Consider the following 20,633-nt stretch of genomic DNA (forward strand, 5'->3'; position numbering starts at 1 on the left):
CTATGGCCTCCTTAATGATCGACCTTCCCCACGACAGACGTCAAGCTAACTGGGTTATAGTTACCTGTTTTCTGCCTCCCACGCTTCTTGAATAGAGGGGTTATATTAGCTATTTTCCAGTCTGATGGAACCTTTCCAGAATTTAGCGGATTTTGAAAAATTAACATCAATGCATCTACTATCTCAGTAGCCACCTCTTTGAGGACCCTAGGATGAAGTCCATCAGGAACCAGGGACTTGTCAGCCCGCAACTCCATCAGTTTGGTCAGTACTGCTTCCCTGGTGATTATAATTTCACCAAGTTCCTCTGTTCCTTCCACCTCCTGATTTAAAGCTATTGCTGGAATGTTTTTTGTATCCTCCATAGTGAAGACAGAAGCAAAATATTTGTTCATTTCATCTGCCATTTCCTTATTATTTACTATTAACTCCCCATTCTCACTCTCTAGAGGACCAAACTCACTTGACTTACTCTTTTTCTTTTTAAATACCTGTAGAAACTCTTGTTATCTGTTTTCACATTTCTAGCTAGCTTCCTCTCATACTCTAATTTCTTTCCCCTGATTAACCTTTTAGTCATTCTCTGCTGCACTTTATATTTTTTTTATTGAGAGATACAGCACTGAAACAGGCCCTTCGGCCCACCGAGTCTGTGCCGACCAACAACCACCCATATAATAATCCTACATTAATCCCATATTCCCTACCACATCCCCACCATTCTCCTACCACCCTACCTACACTAGGGGAAATTTACAATGGCCAATTTACCTATCAACCTGCAAGTCTTCGGCTGTGGGAGGAAACCAGAGCACCCGGCGGAAACCCACGCGGTCACAGGGAGAACTTGCAAACTCCGCACAGGCAGTACCCGGAACTGAACCCGGGTCACTGGAGCTGTAAGGCTGCGGTGCTAACCACTGCGTCACTGTGCCGTCCATATTCTGACCAATCATCTGACCTGCCACTCAACTTTGGGCAATTGAATGCTTTTTCCTTAAGTTTGATGCTTTCCTTAAGCACGGATGGTGGGTCCTCCCCTCAGAGTTTTTCTTTATAGTAGGAATATATTTATTCTGAGTATTGTGAAATATCATCTTTAATGTCTGCCACTGCTTCTCTATTGGTCTATCTCCCAGCCTAATACCCCAGTTCACTTCAGCTAGCTCAGCTTTCATGCCCACATAGTTGCCCTTATTTAAGTTTAAAATACTGGTCTTGGACTCACTCTTCTCTCTATCAAATTGCATATAAAATTCAATCATATTGTGGTCACTGGTACCTAGAGGTGCTTTTACTCTGAGGTCATTAATTAATCCTGTCACATTACACAATACCAAGTCTAATATAAACAGAGTTGTTATCTCTGGGTTGTTGCCCGTGCCACGTGATAGCAAAGCGAGGAATAGGGAGAGAGAGGAGTTGAACACGTGGCTGCAGGGATGGTGCAGGAGGGAGGGTTTTGGTTTCCTGGATAATTGGGGCTCTTTCTGGGGTAGGTGGGACCTCGACAAACAGGATGGTCTTCACCTGAACCAGAGGGGTACCAATATCCTGGGGGGGAGATTTGCTAGTGCTCTTCGGGGGGGTTTAAACTAATTCAGCAGGGGAATGGGAACCTAAAATGTCGTGCCAGTGTACAGGATGTTGAGAGTAGTGAGGTCAGGGATAAGGTTACAAGGATGCAAGAGGGCACTGGCAAGCAAGAACCTGGTTTAAAGTGTGTCTACTTCAACGCCAGGAGCATCCGGAATAAGGTGGGTGAGCTTGCAGCATGGGTTGGTACCTGGGATCTCGATGTAGTGGCCATTTCGGAGACATGGGTAGAGCAGGGGCAGGAATGGATGTTGCAGGTTCCGGGATTTAGATGTTTCAGTAAGAACAGAGAAGATGGTAAAAGAGGGGGGGGTGTGGCATTGTTAATCAAGGAGAGTATTACAGCGACAGAAAGGACGTTTGAGGACACGTCTACGGAGGTAGTATGGGCCGAGGTCACCCTGTTGGGAGACTTTTATAGACCTCCAAATAGTTCCAGAGATGTAGAGGAAAGGATAGCGAAGATGATTCTCGACAGGGGCGAGAGTAACAGGGTAGTTGTTATGGGGGACTTTAACTTTCCAAATATCGACTGGAAATACTATAGTTCGAGTACCTTAGATGGGTCAGTTTTTGTCCAGTGTGTGCAGGAGGGTTTTCTGACACAGTATGTAGATAGGCCAACCAGGGGCGATGCCACATTGGATTTGGTACTGGGTAATGAACCCGGTCAGGTGTTAGATTTAGATGTAGGTGAGCACTTTGGTGATAGTGATCACAATTCGGTTAGGTTTACCTTAGCGATGGGCAGGGACAGGTATATACCGCAGGGCAAAAATTATAGCTGGGGGAAAGGAAATTATGATGCGATTAGGCAAGATTTAGGATGCGTAGGATGGGGAAGGAAACTGCAGGGGATGGGAACAATCGAAATGTGGAGCTTATTCAAGGAGCAGCTACTGCGTGTCCTTGATAAGTATGTACCTGTCAGGCAGGGAGGAAGTTGTCGAGCGAGGGAGCCGTGGTTTACTAAAGAAGTTGAAGCGCTTGTCAAGAGGAAGAAGAAGGCTTATGTTAGGATGAGACGTGAAGGCTCAGTTAGGGCGCTTGAGAGTTACAAGCTAGCCGGGAAGGATCTAAAGGGAGAGCTAAGACGAGCAAGGAGAGGACACGAGAAGTCATTGGCGGATAGGATCAGGGAAAACCCTAAGGCTTTCTATAAGTATATCAGGAATAAAAGAATGACTAGAGTTATATTAGGGCCAATCAAGGATAGTAGTGGGAAGTTGTGTGTGGAATCAGAGGAGATAGGGGAAGCGTTAAATGAATATTTTGCGTCAGTATTTACAGTAGAGAAAGAAAATATTGTCGAGGAGAATACTGAGATTCAGGCTACTAGGCTAGATGGGATTGAGGTTCACAAGGAGGAGGTGTTATCAATTTTGGAAAGTGTGAAAATAGATAAGTCCCCTGGGCCAGATGGGATTTATCCTAGGATTCTCTGTGAAGCTAGGGAGGAGATTGCAGAGCCTTTGTCCTTGATCTTTATGTCGTCATTGTCGACAGGAATAGTGCCGGAAGACTGGAGGATAGCAAATGTTGTCCCCTTGTTCAAGAAGGGGAGTAGAGACAGCCCTGGTAATTATAGACCTGTGAGCCTTACTTCAGTTGTGGGTAAAATGTTGGAAAAGGTTATAAGAGACAGGATTTATAATCATCTTGAAAAGAATAAGTTCATTAGCGATAGTCAGCACGGTTTTGTGACGGGTAGGTCGTGCCTCACAAACCTTATTGAGTTTTTCGAGAAGGTGACCAAACAGGTGGATGAGTGTAAAGCAGTGGATGTGGTGTATATGGATTTCAGTAAGGCGTTTGATAAGGTTCCCCACGGTAGGCTATTGCAGAAAACACGGAAGTATGGGGTTGAAGGTGATTTAGAGCTTTGGATCAGAAATTGGCTAGCTGAAAGAAGACAGAGGGTGGTGGTTGATGGCAAATGTTCATCCTGGAGTTTAGTTACTAGTGGCGTACCGCAAGGATCTGTTTTGGGGCCACTGCTGTTTGTCATTTTTATAAATGACCTGGAAGAGGGTGTAGAAGGGTGGGTTAGTAAATTTGCGGATGACACTAAGGTCGGTGGAGTTGTGGATAGTGCCGAAGGATGTTGTAGGGTACAGAGGGACATAGATAGGCTGCAGAGCTGGGCTGAGAGATGGCAAATGGAGTTTAATGCGGAAAAGTGTGAGGTGATTCACTTTGGAAGGAGTAACAGGAATGCAGAGTACTGGGCTAATGGGAAGATTCTTGGTAGTGTAGATGAACAGAGAGATCTTGGTGTCCAGGTGCATAAATCCCTGAAGGTTGCTACCCAGGTTAATAGGGCTGTTAAGAAGGCATATGGTGTGTTAGCTTTTATTAGTAGGGGGATCGAGTTTCGGAGCCACGAGGTCATGCTGCAGCTGTACAAAACTCTGGTGAGACCGCACCTGGAGTATTGCGTGCAGTTCTGGTCACCGCATTATAGGAAGGATGTGGAAGCTATGGAAAGGGTGCAGAGGAGATTTACTAGGATGTTGCCTGGTATGGAGGGAAGGTCTTACGAGGAAAGGCTGAGGGACTTGAGGTTGTTTTCGTTGGAGAGGAGGAGGAGGAGAGGTGACTTAATAGAGACATATAAGATAATCAGAGGGTTAGATAGGGTGGATAGTGAGAGTCTTTTTCCTCAGATGGTGATGGCAAACACGAGGGGACATAGCTTTAAGTTGAGGGGTGATAGATATAGGACAGATGTCAGAGGTAGTTTCTTTACTCAGAGAGTAGTAGGGGCGTGGAACGCCCTGCCTGCAGCAGTAGTAGACTCGCCAACTTTAAGGGCATTTAAGTGGTCATTGGATAGACATATGGATGAAAATGGAATAGTGTAGGTCAGATGGTTTCACAGGTCGGCGCAACATCGAGGGCCGAAGGGCCTGTACTGCGCTGTAATGTTCTAATTCTAATAACCTGCTCTCTGGTTGGTTCCAGACGTGCTGTTCTAAGAAACTATCTCCTAGGCATTCTATGAGCTCCTCATCTAGGTTACTATTGCCAATCTGATTCCAGTTTATACGGGGGTACTGGGGGTGCTCTTTCAGCCTTTAAATAGAGTGAAAGAGAAAGAGAGAGAGAGAGCGAGGAGAAAATCTGCAGGAAAATAACAGAGATGTGCGAGAACTATAGAGTGGTGATACTGGGGGATTTTAAATACCCAAATATCGCTTGGGATCATTTTAGAATAAAGGGTAAGGAGGGGGAAGAATTTCTGAAATGTGTTCAGGACAATTCCCTGGACCAGAATGTTCTAGGTCCAACTAGGAAGGAGGCTTTGCTGGGGAATGAGGTGGGCCAAGTGCACCAAGTGTCTGTGGGGAAACAGTTGGGTAAGAGTGATACTTGTATCATAAGGTTTAGATTAGCAATGCAGAATAGCAAGGGACAGTTGTGAAGTAGATCTTCTAAACTGGAAATGGGCTAACCTCAATGGGACGAGAGGGGATCTAACCAGGGTAAAATGGAATGAAAGACTGACAAGGAAAACTGTAACGGAAACATGGTTGATTTCAACAAGGGTAAAAGGCAAGGGAACCAAAGCCAGGGCTCCTTGGATGACAAGGGAGATAGAAAATATGATAAAACAAAAAAAAAGAGGGTGTATGATGCATGTCAGGTGAATTCTTCAAGCGAGAACAAATACAATGGCAGGGATTTTATGAGTCCCACGGTGTTTCCGATGGCGTGACTGGAAATTGGCGTAACGTCCGCTTCTGCCATTTTTCCTACATCCCACGCGATTTTATATTTAAATGAACTGCGCAGTGACAAACAAGGGAGACATGTGGGAATCATGTGGCTGGGACGGCCTTTCATGGTTGGAACCCACCATCACTGGATGATGGGCTCGATGGGTTGAATGGACCGTTCTGTGCCATTATGACTCTATATAGAGGGCCAGGACCAGAGTAAGAATTGAAAACAAGGATAACAATTTTAGAAACTGAGGCATTTCTGGACCGTGAGTCTACGTAGATTGATGAGCACAGGAGTGATGGGTGAACAGAACTTGGTGGGAGCAGAGCTTTGGATGAGCTCAAGTCTACAGAGGTTGCAAAGTGGGATGTCGTCGAGGAAAGCACTGGTATAGTTGTGTCTAGAAGTAAGAGAGGCATTGAAGAGGCTTTCCGCAGCAGATCAGCTGAGGCTGAGGTAAAGTATTGGCAGAGTCAGGTGATGTTATATAGGTGGAAGTCAGGGTCTTCGTGACAGAAAGGATATCGGGTCAGAAGCTCAGCTTAGGATCAAAAAGGAACATCATGTTGCAAATGATCTGGTTCAGCCTTAGACAGCGGCCAGGACAGCCACATCTGCTTTCTCAAGACCTAACTTTCTGACCAGGCTTAAGCCATCCCTCTTAACTTGTTACTGTCTGACATATGTTTTGCCTCTGTGAACTGTCTTGAAATATCTGTGTTAAAGGTGTGATTTAAATGCAAAGTGTTTTGGATCTTGTTAAGGAGACAAATCTGATTTAGGGTATTGTTTATCAAATCCAGAAAAAATAATAAATATTAAAATTGATCTTAAAAATCAGTAATTCAATTTTTCTTTTGGGGAAAATTCTACAGATCACAAGTGGAAGACCAAATACCTTCTCTTCAGGAATCCTTTGACGAACAGACTCCAGATAACTGCCTGTGTTATCTACATTTGTATAACGTAGTAGAATACGAGCAAAATCTTCTTCACTGATTGTGGTCATTCCCTTGGAGTATGAAAGGAATTCAGTCTCCAAAATTTCAGTCTGTATATTATCCATGAACCTAAAGTAGTATTACAAACACAAAAATGAGAACACACAAACAAAAAGTCATGTTACTTTGCCATAGGCAATGATCGGTCGATATTTTGGTGTAGCACCATTGTTAAAATTACTGAAAACTGCAGTAGTTTTGGGAATGTTGCATTTTGCTTCACAATGGCCTTGTGAGTTAATTGGGTAAAGTCTTTCTTACAATCACTAGCCTTTTAAAGCACATGTAAATATGTTACGATTTACTGTCCATTTACACCTTGTGAATCCACCTGCCAGGGATACAAAATGTAATGCCAAAATATAGCAAGGATTGTATTTCACGTTTATACTGAATAACGTTAATGCAAATTAATGCAGTGATAAATAATTTCTGTTGTAAACATAGGTTAATGGACAGGTGAGGTGAATTGCATAATAATAAATTGTACCGTGGAAATAATAGACCTGAAGTAACATGGGTATGATTCTACTGAGGAGTCTTGCTTGACAGGAAGTTATTTCTGAAAATTGAACATAAAGGTCTGCACATAATTCACTTTGCTAGCAATTTCTTGGCCATTAAAATGAATTTCCATAAAATTGTAATTCACCGTTTTGTCTGCCTTTTAAGCAGGTCTCCACACCAGGAGTGGAGTCTCACAATTTTGGAGCTAATACCAACTTTTTTGAACATCTTTTGATATCTGACTCTTCCAAAGTAACCGGCAACGTATCATACTCTGTAAACCAGTCGCATTTTAATAAAAAATATGTAAAATGATATCAGAAATGCAAAACATTAGTTATGAGGTGAGACATGAATTATTTTCACTGGTTTAAGTGTAGGTTAAGAGATTTGAGGAAGTCTTTTAAAATTATGAAGGATATTGAAAGGGTGAATAGGGAGACTATTTCTTCTGGTTGGGGAGTCAGTGACAAGAGGTCATTCACTGAGAGAGGGACAAGGAAACTTAGTAGAAAGTTCTCTACACTGAGGACTGTTAGAGCATGGAATTCTTTGCCACAGGATGTGTTTGAGGCAGACATCAATACATCTTTTAAACCAAAAGTAAACAAATATATGAAGCAGAGGAAGAGAGTCCTATGTATATATCAATATGTGTGTGATTTTATATGTGTGCATATATATATGTATGTGAAGGTACAGCAGAGACTACAGTAGGATTAGTTTTGGATTGCTAAAGACCCAGATGGGTCAAATGGCTTCATGTGTATTAACTTTCATGATTTGACAAAATGCCAACTGAGTTAATTTTAGCTGGCTTGGAAGGTTTCATACAAAACTCTTCCCCTTCCATCAGATCTGGTCCTGCATCTTGGTTCGATCATGTTTGCTGCAATACTGTCTTGTACAAATTCTGCCTACTGCACTTATGTGTCTTGATCAGTCTGAACTATCTGGACTCAAATTTATCTCAGCTCGGAACTTATGTAAATTTGCTATTAATGTGGTCAATTATTGCCATTCTCCCTGTCCAACAGTCAATCATATTTGTCTGTTGCAAAAGCTATCTTGTAACTTATATGAAACCTAATTTTCATACCTCTTGCATCTTGATTCTTCAGTAAAAGGAAAGCTAACTCTTTTGGTTCACCTTTCTCTTCTAAATTTAATCTTAATGATCCTAGTAAAGGTAACGTAACAGCCCAGATTTTGCAGTGGCAATGATGGTGAAACTGTCAGCGTTTGCCATCGTTACTCCACTGAAACTGACAACAATGACTGGAGTATGCACATGCGCAAAATAATGCAGAAATCCAGAAGTTGCTTCACCACTGACCACAAAGTCCAGACCATTGTTTTTTCAAGGTTATAATAAGTTTTACTGTAACAATATTTATGTACTATTTTACAGGGTGACAAATACATATTTTATCTGCTCTTAACCCTTTCATATTTGTGATCCAAAAGCCCTTTCCTTTGAGGTTCCTATAAAATAAAAGTATTAAAAAATCAGCAAAATATCTATAGCACGCTGAATATATTCTGTGTATCTGGAAGCTGGTTAACCACTTCACAATTAGCATGTACAATTAAATCTACATAATAAGAATCGCAATTTATGACTTACTTGTAAAAGTCATCAAAATTCAGTTCAGCCTTCCCTTTTCTTCCAAAAAAATGCACAAGGAGTGTCGTATCTACAAGAAAATTTTCCTCTGCACGCTGAAGCAAAATAAACAAAAATCAGCACAGTCATTTCAGATACTTTAAAAGGTTTCTGGTTTTAGTATTTATCTATTTGTAAACCTATATGCTAAGGCTCCTTGCAAGAATCAGAATTTCCTCTTACGAGCCAAACTCTTCCCCTGGAAAAAAACTTTTAACTTTATAAAGCATATATCAATTTTAAAATATTGCACTCATAACTGGTGAGTCTCATCAAGCATCTATCCCATACTCCTGAACAGTTGATCTCATCAACAACTCTTCTCTCATTTCCAGCATCCAATCCACGTCATAATATTTCTTGTCTTTTTCTATTTTATTGATACTATGGTCATTGCTCCTCTGACCTCTCCCCTCTTGTACCTTATAAGCTTCAAATACATCTGCTTGCATCTTCCCCTCCCCCTTGCATTCTCATTATGTTGAAATCAAGACTGTCACTCTAACTTAGTGGTTCTCAAAGTGTGGTCTGGGGACCGCTGGTGGTCCATGAGGGTCCTCCAGGTGGTTCAAAATGCAAGTCACTGACGTGCAAAGCCATCGCCAAGGCCATACGAGAGAACAGGCCATAACCCTCATCCCCACCGCTCACTTGACGTCGCACAAACAGACTGGCTCCTATGTGCTCAGCATGGGTCGTCATAAGTGCAAGCAACAACAATGTAGTTTTATAAGCAAGATTTATGTTACTGTTACAACATACAACTGCAAGATCGGATTTTTAACACTTGTGGGGCTGAAAACAAAGAAAAGGCTGAATGTGGAGCCTGACTTGAGACTGAAGCTTGGAATCAGACATCACCTCATTGGTGTCTCATAAAAAGCAGTGCCATTCTTCCCATTAATTCTGAAAAGTGTCTTTTGCAGTGGCAACTGAAAGCAGGTGGAGTATGACCTGTATGTGGTCCGTGGGGTCTTTTGTCCTGCCTAAGTGGTCCGCGGACGAAAAGGTTTGAGGACCATTGCTTTAACTTACTCTTTCACATACTGCAATTTTTTTACCTTGTTCAGTCTTCAATTCCTCCTTCAACCTACAAGCTTTTATAGTCCAGAGTTACCTATTGGTTCTTGATTTATTGCCGACAAATTTTTAAACTTGGTGTTTTCCACTACGCACCTTAACTGTTCACTCTGGTTTCTCAAAAAAATGCTTTTGTCAGTATATTCCACAGGACGTTTTACAAATTCCTCCACATAACTTCTACCCTTAGCATCTAAAAGTATTGTTGTTTGGATAAAGGGAAAATCATAATCAAGTTCTGCTAAACCTTTATAAAACACTAATTAAGTCTCAGCTAAACAATTGTGTTTAATTCTGGGCACTACATCTTAGGAAGGATATAAAGGACTTGGAGAGAGTGCAGAAGAGATTTACCAGAATGGTACCAGCGTTGAGAGACTTCAGTTATATGGAGAAACTGCAGAAGCTGGGGTTGTTCTCCTTAAAGCAGAGAATGTCAAGAGGAGGTTTGATAGAGATGATCAAAATTGTAGTGATTTTGAGAGAGTAAGTATGGAGAAATCATTTCCAGTGGCAGAAGGGTTGATAACCAAAGGACACGGATTTAAGGTGCTAGGCAAAAGAACCAGAAGCAATGTAAGGAAACTTTTCTTAATGCAGTGAGTTGCTGTGATGCAGAATGCACCCCCTGAAAGACTGGTGGAAGCATTTTCAATAGTAACTTTCAGAAGGGATTAGGATAAATGCTTGAAGGAAAAAAAATTACAGGGCCATGGGGGAAGAACAACAGGGCAGAACAAATTGGATAGCTCTACCAAAGAGGTGGCATGGGCACGATGGGCTGAATGGCATCGTGTAATCATTCAGTGATTCTATGATGATCCAAAACCAGAAATTGCTGACAGAAAAATATGGGAAAATCAAGAAACAAAATTATGATAAATTGAAGTAAAATGTGAGTGCAAGCTAACGTGTAACTGATATATGACGCTAATAGAAAGCTAAAGTAAAAATAGGTGTAAAAAATTAGAGATAACTAAAACAATGAGAAAAATGAGAAACAATAAAAATAGCACAAATATATATATTTTTTAAAGTCAACTAAAATAAAATAAATGTTGGTAACTGGAAGAAAAATAAAGGCCTTGATATTAATCACCACCCCCCCCCCCCCCCCCCACCCCTCGACAGGTGGGAGATGGTTGCATTCCGCCCTGTCGCCATTTTTATGGTGGCCAGTAACGTGCCATGTGAATGCCCCTCCTTGGAGAGGCAAGACACTTCAATACCATAGTTAAATCAGGTTGCCACAGCACAATTGAGAGCCTGGTTATAATTGCTAATTATAACAATATTAGACAGGAACTGAAGAATTTAGATTGGGGGCGGCTGTTAGAGGGTAAATCAACATCTGACATGTGGGAGTCTTTCAAACGTCAGCTGATTAGAATCCAGGACCAGCATGTTCCTGTGAGGAAATAAGACAACTTTGGCAAGTTTCGGGAAGCTTGGATAACATGGGATGTTGTGAGCCTAGTCAAAAAGAAAAAGGAAGCATTTCTAAGGGCTGGAAGGCTAGGAACGGACGAAGCACTTGAGGAATATAAAGACAGCAGGAAGGAACTTAAGCAAGGAGTTAGGAGTGCTAAAAGGGGTCATGAAAAGTCATTGGCAAACAGGATTAAGGAAAATCCCAAGGCTTTTTATACGTATATAAAGAGCAAGAGGGTAACCAGGGAAAGGGTTGGCCCACTCAAGGACAGAGATGGGAATCTATGCGTGGAGCCAGAGGAAATGGGCGAGGTGCTAAATGAGTACTTTGCATCAGTATTCACCAAAGAGAAGGACTTGGTGGATGATGAGTCTAGGGAAGGGAGTGCAGATAGTCTCAGTCATCTCATTATCAAAAAGGAGGAGGTGTTGGGTGTCTTGCAAAGCATTAAGGTAGATAAGTCCCCAGGGCCTGATGAGATCTACCCTAGAATACTGAGGGAGGCAAGGGAGGAAATTGCTGGGGCCTTGACAGAAATCTTTGCATCCTCATTGGCTACAGGTGAGGTCCCAGAGGACTGGAGAATAGCTAATGTTGTTCCTTTGTTTAAGAAGGGTGGCAAGGATAATCCAGGAAATTATAGGCTGGTGATCTTTACGTCAGTGGTAGGGAAACTATTAGAGAGGATTATTTGGGACAGGATTTACTCCCATTTGGAAACAAACAAACTTATTAGCGAGAGACAGCATGGCTTTGTGAAGGGGAGGTCGTGTCTCAATAATTTGATTGAGTTTTTTGAGGAAGTGGCGAAGATGATTGATGAAGGAAGGGCAGTGGATGTTATCTATATGGACTTCAGTAAAGCCTTTGACAAGGTCCCGCATGGCAGACTGGTACAAAAGGTGAAGTCACATGGGATCAGAGGTGAGCTGGCAAGATGGATACAGAACTGACTCGGTCATAGAAGACAGAGGGTATCAGTGGATGGGTGTTTTTCTGAATGGAGGGATATGACTAGTGGTGTTCCGCAGGGATCAGTGCTGGGACCTTTGCTGTTTGTAGTATATATAAATGATTTGGAGGAAAATGTAGCTGGTCTGATTAGTAAGTTTGCGGACGACACAAAGGTTGGTGGAGTTGCGGATAATGATGAGGATTGTCAGAAGATACAGCAGGATATAGATCGGTTGGAGACTTGGGCGGAGAAATGGCAGATGGAATTTAATCCAGACAAATGTGAGGTAATGCATTTTGGAAGATCTAATGCAGGTGGGAGGTATACAGTAAATGGCAGAACCCTTAGGAGTATTGACAGGCAGAGAGATCTGGGCGTACAGGTCCACAGGTCACTGAAAGTGGCAACGCAGGTGGATAAGGTAGTCAAGAAGGCATACGGCATGCTTGCCTTCATCGGTCGGGGCATAGAGTATAAAAATTGGCAAGTCATGTTGCAGCTGTACAGAACCTTAGTTAGGCCACACTTAGAATATTGTGTGCAATTCTGGTCGCCACACTACCAGAAGGACGTGGAGGCTTTGGAGAGGGCACAGAGGAGGTTTACCAGGATGTTGCCTGATCTGGAGGGCATTAGCTATGAGGAGAGGTTGGAAAAACTTGGATTGTTTTCACTGGAACGACGGAGGTGGAGGGGCGACATGATAGAGGTTTACAAAGTTATGAGCGGCATGGACAGAGTGGATAGTCAGAAGCTTTTTCCCAGGGTGGAAGAGTCAGTTACTAGGGGACATAGGTTTAAGGTGCGAGGGGCAAAGTTTAGAGGGGATGTGCGAGGCAAGTTTTTTACACAGAGGGTGGTGAGTGCCTAGAACCTGCTGCCAGGGGAGGTGGTGGAAGCAGATACGATAGCGACGTTTAAGAGACATCTTGGCAAATACATGAATAGGAAGGGAATAGAGGGATATGGGCCCCGGAAGTGCAGAAGGTGTTAGTTTAGGCAGGCATCAAGATCTGCGCAGACTTGGAGGGCCGAATGGCCTGTTCCTGTGCTGTACTGTTCTTTGTTCTTAACTGCTTCTGTCCATGTTTCCCTGGGCTTGGGAAACCTGAAGCGAAATGGAGGTCTGAGCTGCCAATTCCAGAAGGCAAGTACTTTTTATAGCACTTTTTGTGAGCCAGAAGGAGAAGCAGTGCTCCTTCAGTCTCTCAAGAAAACTTACGGCCTCCCTCCTCCCGATTGTGGCCTCTCTTTATCCCATCATGATCGCTAACATCACCCTCGCACCCCTCAGCCCCGATCTGAAGCCTACCCTGCGATCCGACTGCCCTGCGATCCGACTGCCCTATCCCTAAGGAGGGAATGTACAGCCGTCAAAGATGGAGCAATTACAATCGGGGATGCATAAGAGGACAGAATTGGAGGAGTACAAAGATCTCAAAGAGTTGGAGGGCTGGAGGAGGTTACTGAGATAGGGAGGGCCAAGGCCAAGAATGTGAATTTAAAAATCAAGGTATTGCTGCACAAGGAGACAATGTAGGCCAGCAAGCACAATGGTTATGGGTGAATGGGACTTGGTGAGAGTTAGGATACGGGCAGCAGAGTTTTGGATGAACACATGTTTCTGGAGGGTGGAAAGTAGGAGGTCTGCCAGATAAGCATCGAAACAGTTGAGGTTAGAGGTAACAGGCATGGATGAGGGTTTCAGCAGCAGATGAACTGAGGCAGGGGTGGGAACAGATGATGTTACAGAGGTGGAAGCAGGAGGTCTTGGTGATGGCGCAGATATGAGGTCAGAAACTCCTCTTAGAGTCCAATAGGACAACAAGGTTGCGCGTAGTCTGGTTCAATCTCCAGGGAGTGGTCAGGGAGAAAGATGGATTTGGTGGCTAGTGTACTGAGTTTGTGGTTTGGACCGAGACAATGACTTCAGTCTTCCCAATATTTAGTTGGAGGAAATATCTGCTCATCTGTTACTGGATGGCGGACAAGCAGTGTGACAAATCAGAGGGTGAGGAGGCGTCGATCTGTAGCCTGCCCCACGATCATGATTTCCGGGCGCCAATCCCAAAGGTCACCTGGCTGCAGCTTCCTGCCACTGGCATTCTCTCCACCCCGGCAGCTGGCCAGGAAACCCAAAGAAAAATTACAATCTAGTCTTGCTGTTAAATTTAGCAGGACCTTTGTGACCCCAACCTCTTTGGGTTTCCACCTCACCACCCCGCTACTTACCCCCACCCACCCCTGCCCAACCACTCACTGCTGCCCCTTAAATAACTAAGCCAAAGAGTGAGAGATTAGAGGGTGGATTTTTCTGGGGAGAGGTAGTACTTGAGCAAAACTGGTGTACTGGTGCAATTCACTTGGAACCATGCAATAGTGCCAAAATTATCTGTTCTTGTTCATTTGAATGGATGGAGCACTCCAGTGGTGTAATTGGGTGTTACTTGCAAAAAGGCACGAAACTAGGAAACAGTGTTAAATCTTAAACGTATAGTCTAAGGCTGCTTGCTTGAGTGCATTGTTAGTGCTTTGGATGAGTTTGTTCCTTTGGATTTCAGTGATGGGTTTTTTGACTATCTAAGTATTTTGACTTGCTGTCAAGAATGACCGACAGACATTACTCCCATACTCGGGATCCCTTCTTTAACAGTGAGAGCCTAGTGTTGCTTTTTTTTCAATTCGTTCCTGGGATGTGGGCATCGCTTGCTAGGCCAGCATTTATTGCCCATCCCTAATTGCTCTTGAGAAGGTGGTGGTGAGCTGCCTTCTTGAACCGTTGCAGTCCTTGTGGGGCAGGTACACCTACAGTGCTGTGAGGAAGGGGGTTCCAGGATTCTGACCTGGCGACAGTGAAGGAACGGCGATATTGTTCCAAGTCAGGATGTTGTGTGACCTGGAGGGGAACTTGCAAGTGGTGTTGTTCCCATGCATCTGCTGCCCTTGTCCTCAGGGTTGTCCAAACTTTTAGGGTGGAGGACCGCATTATGATTTTTGCTCAGCCGTAGTGCGGGGGTGGGGGGGGGGGGGGGGCGGTGGCGGGGTGCGGTGAGCAAATTTCGAAAGATAAAGGCATTAAAAATGTAATTGTGCTAAGAAAAACAACAATAAATGTGCATTTTTGTGAAGAAGCTTTAAATGAGAAGACTAATTTATTGACTTACTTTCTCATCACTATATTGAAAACTGATTTAGTGACATAACTGGCGTTGTTTTTGCTTGCATAAGTCATCAATCTCTGCCTGCACATTTGATGTAGTGATGCAGAGTATTCTGAATAGATGTCCATCTGTCAGGAGTGATCTTGATCTCTCTCTCTGTCTCTCTCTTTCCCTGTGTTCCCCCCTCTCTGTGTCGTCCTTGCTCTGTGTTCCCCCACCCTCTATCCCCCCTCTCTATGTTCCCCCCTCCCTGTTTTCTCCCCTCTCTCGCTCTGTCCCCTTTCTCTGTGTGTTCCACCGTCTCTCTGTATCCCCCCTCTCTCTCTGTCCACCCCTTCTCTCGCTGTCCCCCTCTCTCCCTTTGTTCCTCCCCACTTTCTCTGACAGTTGCACTGAGTGGGAGGGCTTTACGCAGCAGCTTTGTGCTCGGTCAGTTTGTTTAAAAACATCGCACTGGGTTTCACAGCTGACAGATGTTAAGCAGCATTGCGCTTTCCAACATCTGACAAATTCAAGGTTTTCCAGCGGGCTTTAAGAAAAAGTCGGAAAACTCCAAATCTGTCATAAGTTGGGAAGCGCATTCCTGTTTCATCAGCTGTCAGCTGTGAAACACAGAGTGATGTTTTTAAAATGGCTGCTCTGCAAGAAGATGACAAAGGGAAATTTCCTATCTCCAGTCACGGAGCCCTGGCGAGTATGAGGATGGCCCCGGGTACAGTTTACACCCGTGGGCTGGATGGAAACCTTTGGCGGGCCGGATACTGGCCCGCAGGCCGTATGTTGGACAACCCTGTTCTCGGTGGTAGAGGTTGCGGGTTTGGAAGGTGCTGTCTAAGGAGCCTTGGTGCGTTGCTGCAGTGCATCTTGTAGATGATACCCACTGCTGCCACTGTGCGTCAGTAGTGAGGGAGTGAATGTTTGTGGATGGGGTGCCAATCGAGCGGGCTGCTTTGTCTTGAATGGTGTCGAGCTTCTTGAGTGTTGTTCTGTAAGGGATTGCAAGGAGGAGGAAAGTCTTATATATCTATCATTCAGGAAGAAGGTAAATAAAATACAGGGCACAAGGCTTGGCAGATGGCTGAGGCCAATAATGCATGACAATTATTCAAGATCACAGCTTTGGTGTTGTAAAAACAAGGAAGAGGAAAAGGAGACAAATAATATACCTGCTGTATCTGATGTCATTATGCAAAGCAAGGCATTGGCTGCCACTTCAGCCAAGCATACTGGGTAGCTATAAAAATGTAATTTTGAAAGCCACTACAATCACAAACCCATGCACCCTTGAACATGTTTTACTGTAAGAAGTTAGCAGCTGTCACAGAATACTGACTACGAATCAATTATGATATTTTATTGTGCTATGATAGTCATAAATTTGATCACTCACTTTCCTTTTCTCATGTGCCTTGGGTTATTCTGAAGTGGACAGGGGAGAAAATTGTTGACTCCGAATGAATGACTCTCAAGGTCTGATTGCAGGAGAAGGCAGTTCACAATTGAAAGTAGCAGTATATCACTGTTGGAAGTTTAGACAGAATTCAAGAAGTTTCATCCTTTGAAAAGAGGGACAGTAAGTATACCTGATACCTGGGAGAGGAAGCCATGTATGGCAAGGAGAAGAAATGCCCCCTGCAGAGAGTTTACTAGCCTGTCGCATGTAACTGAATGTTCACAATATAAATCAGCATCTTCAAAATAAAGAAATTTAAGTTTTCATTGCTGCAATTGAGGCATTAAGGCACCAAGATAACATTCTTCTGATGTCTTTATTGTTTTATGCCTTCTTCCGTCCTGAAGAAGAACCAAAGCTGGACCCATCAAGAAGGCATAGACCAAACTCCAGGCGAGTTATCCCCAGTGTCCTGGCCAATATTAATCCCTCAATCAACATCACAAAAACAGATTATCTGGGCATTATCACATTGCTGTTTGTGCGAGTTTGCTGAGTGCAAAATTGGCTGCCTTGTTTCCTACAATACAACAGTGATTACACTTCAAAAGCACTTGATTGGCTACAAAGCGCTTCAAGACGTCTGGTTGTCGTGAAAGGCGCTATAAAAATGCAAGTCTTTCTTTTTTTTCAAACACATCACCACACAACCATCACATTATCCTGAACTACAACTGAACAGTTGCTCAGGTCCATCCAGTTCAGAGGAGGTAGATTGGGAAGTAAAGAGGAACATGATGCTTTGTGAAAGAGCTATCCAATTAGTCCTACTCCCTTATATAATAAAAGCAAAATACTGCAGATGCTGGAAAACTGAAATAAAAACAAGAAATGCTGGAAATACTCAGCAGGTCTGGCAGCATCTATGGAGAGAGAAGCAGAGTTAACGTTTCAGGTCTGTGAACCTTCATCAGAACTGGTAGATGTTAGAAATGTGCAAGGTTTTAAGCAAGTAAAGTGGGGGTGGGACAAGAGATAACCAAAGAGAAGGTGTTGATAGGACAAGGTCATGGGAGCAGGTGCTGGCGCCACTTTTAAAAGGCTCTCTCCCTGCATTTTATTTTGTTTTGTATTATTTAGAGATACAGCACTGAAACAGGCCCTTCGGCCCACTGAGTCTGTGCCGACCAACAACCACCCATTTATACTAATCCTACATTAATCCCATGTTCCATACCACATCCCCACCATTCTCCTACCACCTATGTACACTAGGGCCATTTTTTTTTACAATGGCCAATTTACCTATCACCTGCAAGTCTTTGGCTGTGGGAGGAAACCAGAGCACCTGGCAGAAACCCATGCAGTCACAGGGAGAACTTGCAAACTCCGCACAGGCAGAACCCAGAACTGAACCCAGGTCGCTGGAGCTGTGAGGCGGCATTGCTAACCACTGCGCCACTGTGCCACCCAGTGACAATTCTGGCAGCAGCACTGTAGGAGTGTGGAAGACATGACAAACTCAGCAAGAGGCCCCACTGATCAACGTTAGCATGATGGCTGAGGTCCGACCAAGGGTGGCACCAGGGTTCAGTGATGGCTCCCTGCTGATTCTCCTCCAGGTTGCAACGGGTCGGCAGGTAGTCCTTTTCCCCAGCGATGGCAAGAAGAGGTCCTCCCGCCTGACCAAGGAAGCCTGGACGGAGGTTGCAGAGGAGATCAGCAGCTGTGAGGTCATCAGACGAGACTGGGTGCAGTGCCATGAGAGGGTCAATGACCTCCTTCATTCAGCAAAGGTAGGTGGCACATTTACATTGCTCGGGGTGATCTGGCTGTCTCCACACAGTATGCAACATTGGTGCCACTGCCATTTCAGAGACAGGGAGGGTTGATGGCACATGAGTAGGAGCATAGGGGCGAGCACAGTGGCGCAGTGGTTAGCACCGCAGCCTCACAGCTCCAGCGACCCGGGTTCAATTCTGGGTACTGCCTGTGTGGAGTTTGCAAGTTCTCCCTGTGTCTGCGTGGGTTTCCTCCGGGTGCTCCGGTTTCCTCCCACATGCCAAAGACTTGCAGGTTGATAGGTTAATCGGCCATTATAAATTGCCCCTAGTATAGGTAGGTGGTAGGGAAATATAGGGACAGGTGGGGATGTGGTAGGAATATGGGATTAGTGTAGGATTAGTATAAATGGGTGGTTGATGGTCGGCACAGACTCGGTGGGCCGAAGGGCCTGTTTCAGTGCTGTATCTCTAAACTAAACTAAACATATGTGAAGCAAATCTCCCTCGTTAGTACCTCAGAGCAAGTCAGAGCCATGGCAGGGTGAGTCCATATGCCAGACCAAGCATCCCCCAGGTGTTGCTGACGCACCCATGTTGGTACAACCACGATCTTGACATTTGACAATGTTCACTATCTGCATCCTTGCTTTTTCAGGAGAAGAGAGCCCATAACAGCAGGGAATCGGCCAGGACCAGAGGCGGTGTGCCCGACATCAGGCCGCTGTCGCAGGCTGAAGAGGAGGCGATGGAGCTAGCCGGGAGACAAGCAGCAGGTGCCATTTCAGACGTGGAGTTCGGGGTCCTAGTTGACGAGAGTGATTATCACCAAACACAGAATGATTTACCTCCTATGCTGTCCTCATTGCGACATGTGTACCTTAACACCTAAATGTCTGCTCTTCTCATTGTATCTTTCAGGGCGACGCTCGCCAATATCCCCAGGGAACCAGAAAATGACGACTACCTGTGAGGATGAGCTACACTTAGAGGATGCACTATCCCATGATTCTCCTGCACCTTCCACCAGTGCAGATACTCTCACCTCGATGGGTATCCAATTGGCAGTAGAATCAGGGTCACAAGCTGGTGAGCACACATTACAGGCGCCCGAGCAGCTGGCTGACGCTGAGACCGCTGAGGCCTCTGACAGTCACAGGACTGTGGGTGGCCAGGCCCATGCTGAGCTCCAGGCTGATGACGAACCTCTGGTGTCGGCAGCACGGGGCATTCTGAAGTTGCAGAGAGAGGTAAGGCAACATCTGGCTGAGATGCCAGAGGCCACACACAGCCTTGAGCAGACAGTGGGGGAGTCCATCCATGACATGAATGCTGCCATGTCCCAGGCATGTGAGCGCATGGCTTCCTCCATTGAGAGGTTGGTGACTCTCATGGAGAGCCACATTCCACAGATGCTCAATCACCTACAAACCGTCGCCTCGGACTTGACTGCAATCCAGCATGGAAAGTGGTCCCTCTCCTGGTCCTTCTCCAGAGAGCAGGGAGGCTCCAATGAGATTTGAGAGGGAGGAGAAGAGGCTGCCTCCACATCTGGGGTCTCCCCTCAGGGCGATTCGAGTGTGGACACTGGCTCCTCAGCCCCTCCACTGGTGAGTCCAGCTCCAGCAGCCCTGATGCCCTGCACTGATGCAGGAGGCCCTCAGGCAGCTGGGGCCCTCCGGGCCTCAGGTGCGCAGAAGACAGGTGCCAGTGCCAGGTGCCAATGTCATCCGAGACAATGGGGCAGCCTGCCTCCAGTCCAGCTGCCGGCGCAGAGGCCACACTGCGAAGAAGCACTCACAAACGTAATAAAAAGGCACCTTGACACACATAGATATTCACGGGTGAAACAAATATGTCATGTACACTTTAATTAAATGTGTTGTCCTGCCAAACAACAGCTTTTATTGTCCAAATAACGCATGCCAACATGGGTTGATTATTTGTCTTTCCATTACATCTTAAGCCTGACAGTCCTGCCAATGTAAGCAATATCATTGCCATGTCAATATGCACGATGTGACACAGTACAGATGAAGTCACATGAGCAATGACTCAGTTAGCTGCTGCCTGTCACGCTGGAGAGATGGACATTACAGAGACAGAAGACTTCAGATGAAATGCAGGATGGTGCTTTGTGCTCTGAGGAACATGTGTGCAGCTTCAGGGATTGTGGAAGCGCTCAGTTATCAATCGTTGCCTTGCCTTCCTACTCGCTGCTCACCTTGTTGGCCCTCCATCACTACTCTCTGTGCTCCTATGAGTGGTTGTTCTTGGGTGGCCTCTGTGTCCTCATCGTCAGAGGATGTGCCCTGCTCCCATAACTCTTCATCCT

At 44.8% G+C, this 20,633-nt stretch overlaps 1 protein-coding gene across 4 annotated transcripts in view; it reads right to left on the reverse strand.

Moving 5' to 3' along the window:
- Positions 1–20,633, reverse strand: part of micu3a (mitochondrial calcium uptake family, member 3a) — a 326,674-nt gene that overhangs the window by 117,003 nt on the left and 189,038 nt on the right. For all 4 annotated transcript variants that reach the window (XM_068034806.1, XM_068034798.1, XM_068034814.1 and 1 more), the window contains 2 exons: positions 8,458–8,552; positions 6,221–6,392 (listed from right to left, as the gene is read on the reverse strand). In XM_068034806.1, the coding sequence (XP_067890907.1) occupies positions 6,221–6,392; positions 8,458–8,552 (267 nt within the window). The remainder of the gene's footprint in view (positions 1–6,220; positions 6,393–8,457; positions 8,553–20,633) is intronic.

Source organism: Heterodontus francisci, chromosome 1 (genome assembly GCF_036365525.1).
Source record: "Heterodontus francisci isolate sHetFra1 chromosome 1, sHetFra1.hap1, whole genome shotgun sequence".
NCBI lineage: Eukaryota > Metazoa > Chordata > Chondrichthyes > Heterodontiformes > Heterodontidae > Heterodontus > Heterodontus francisci.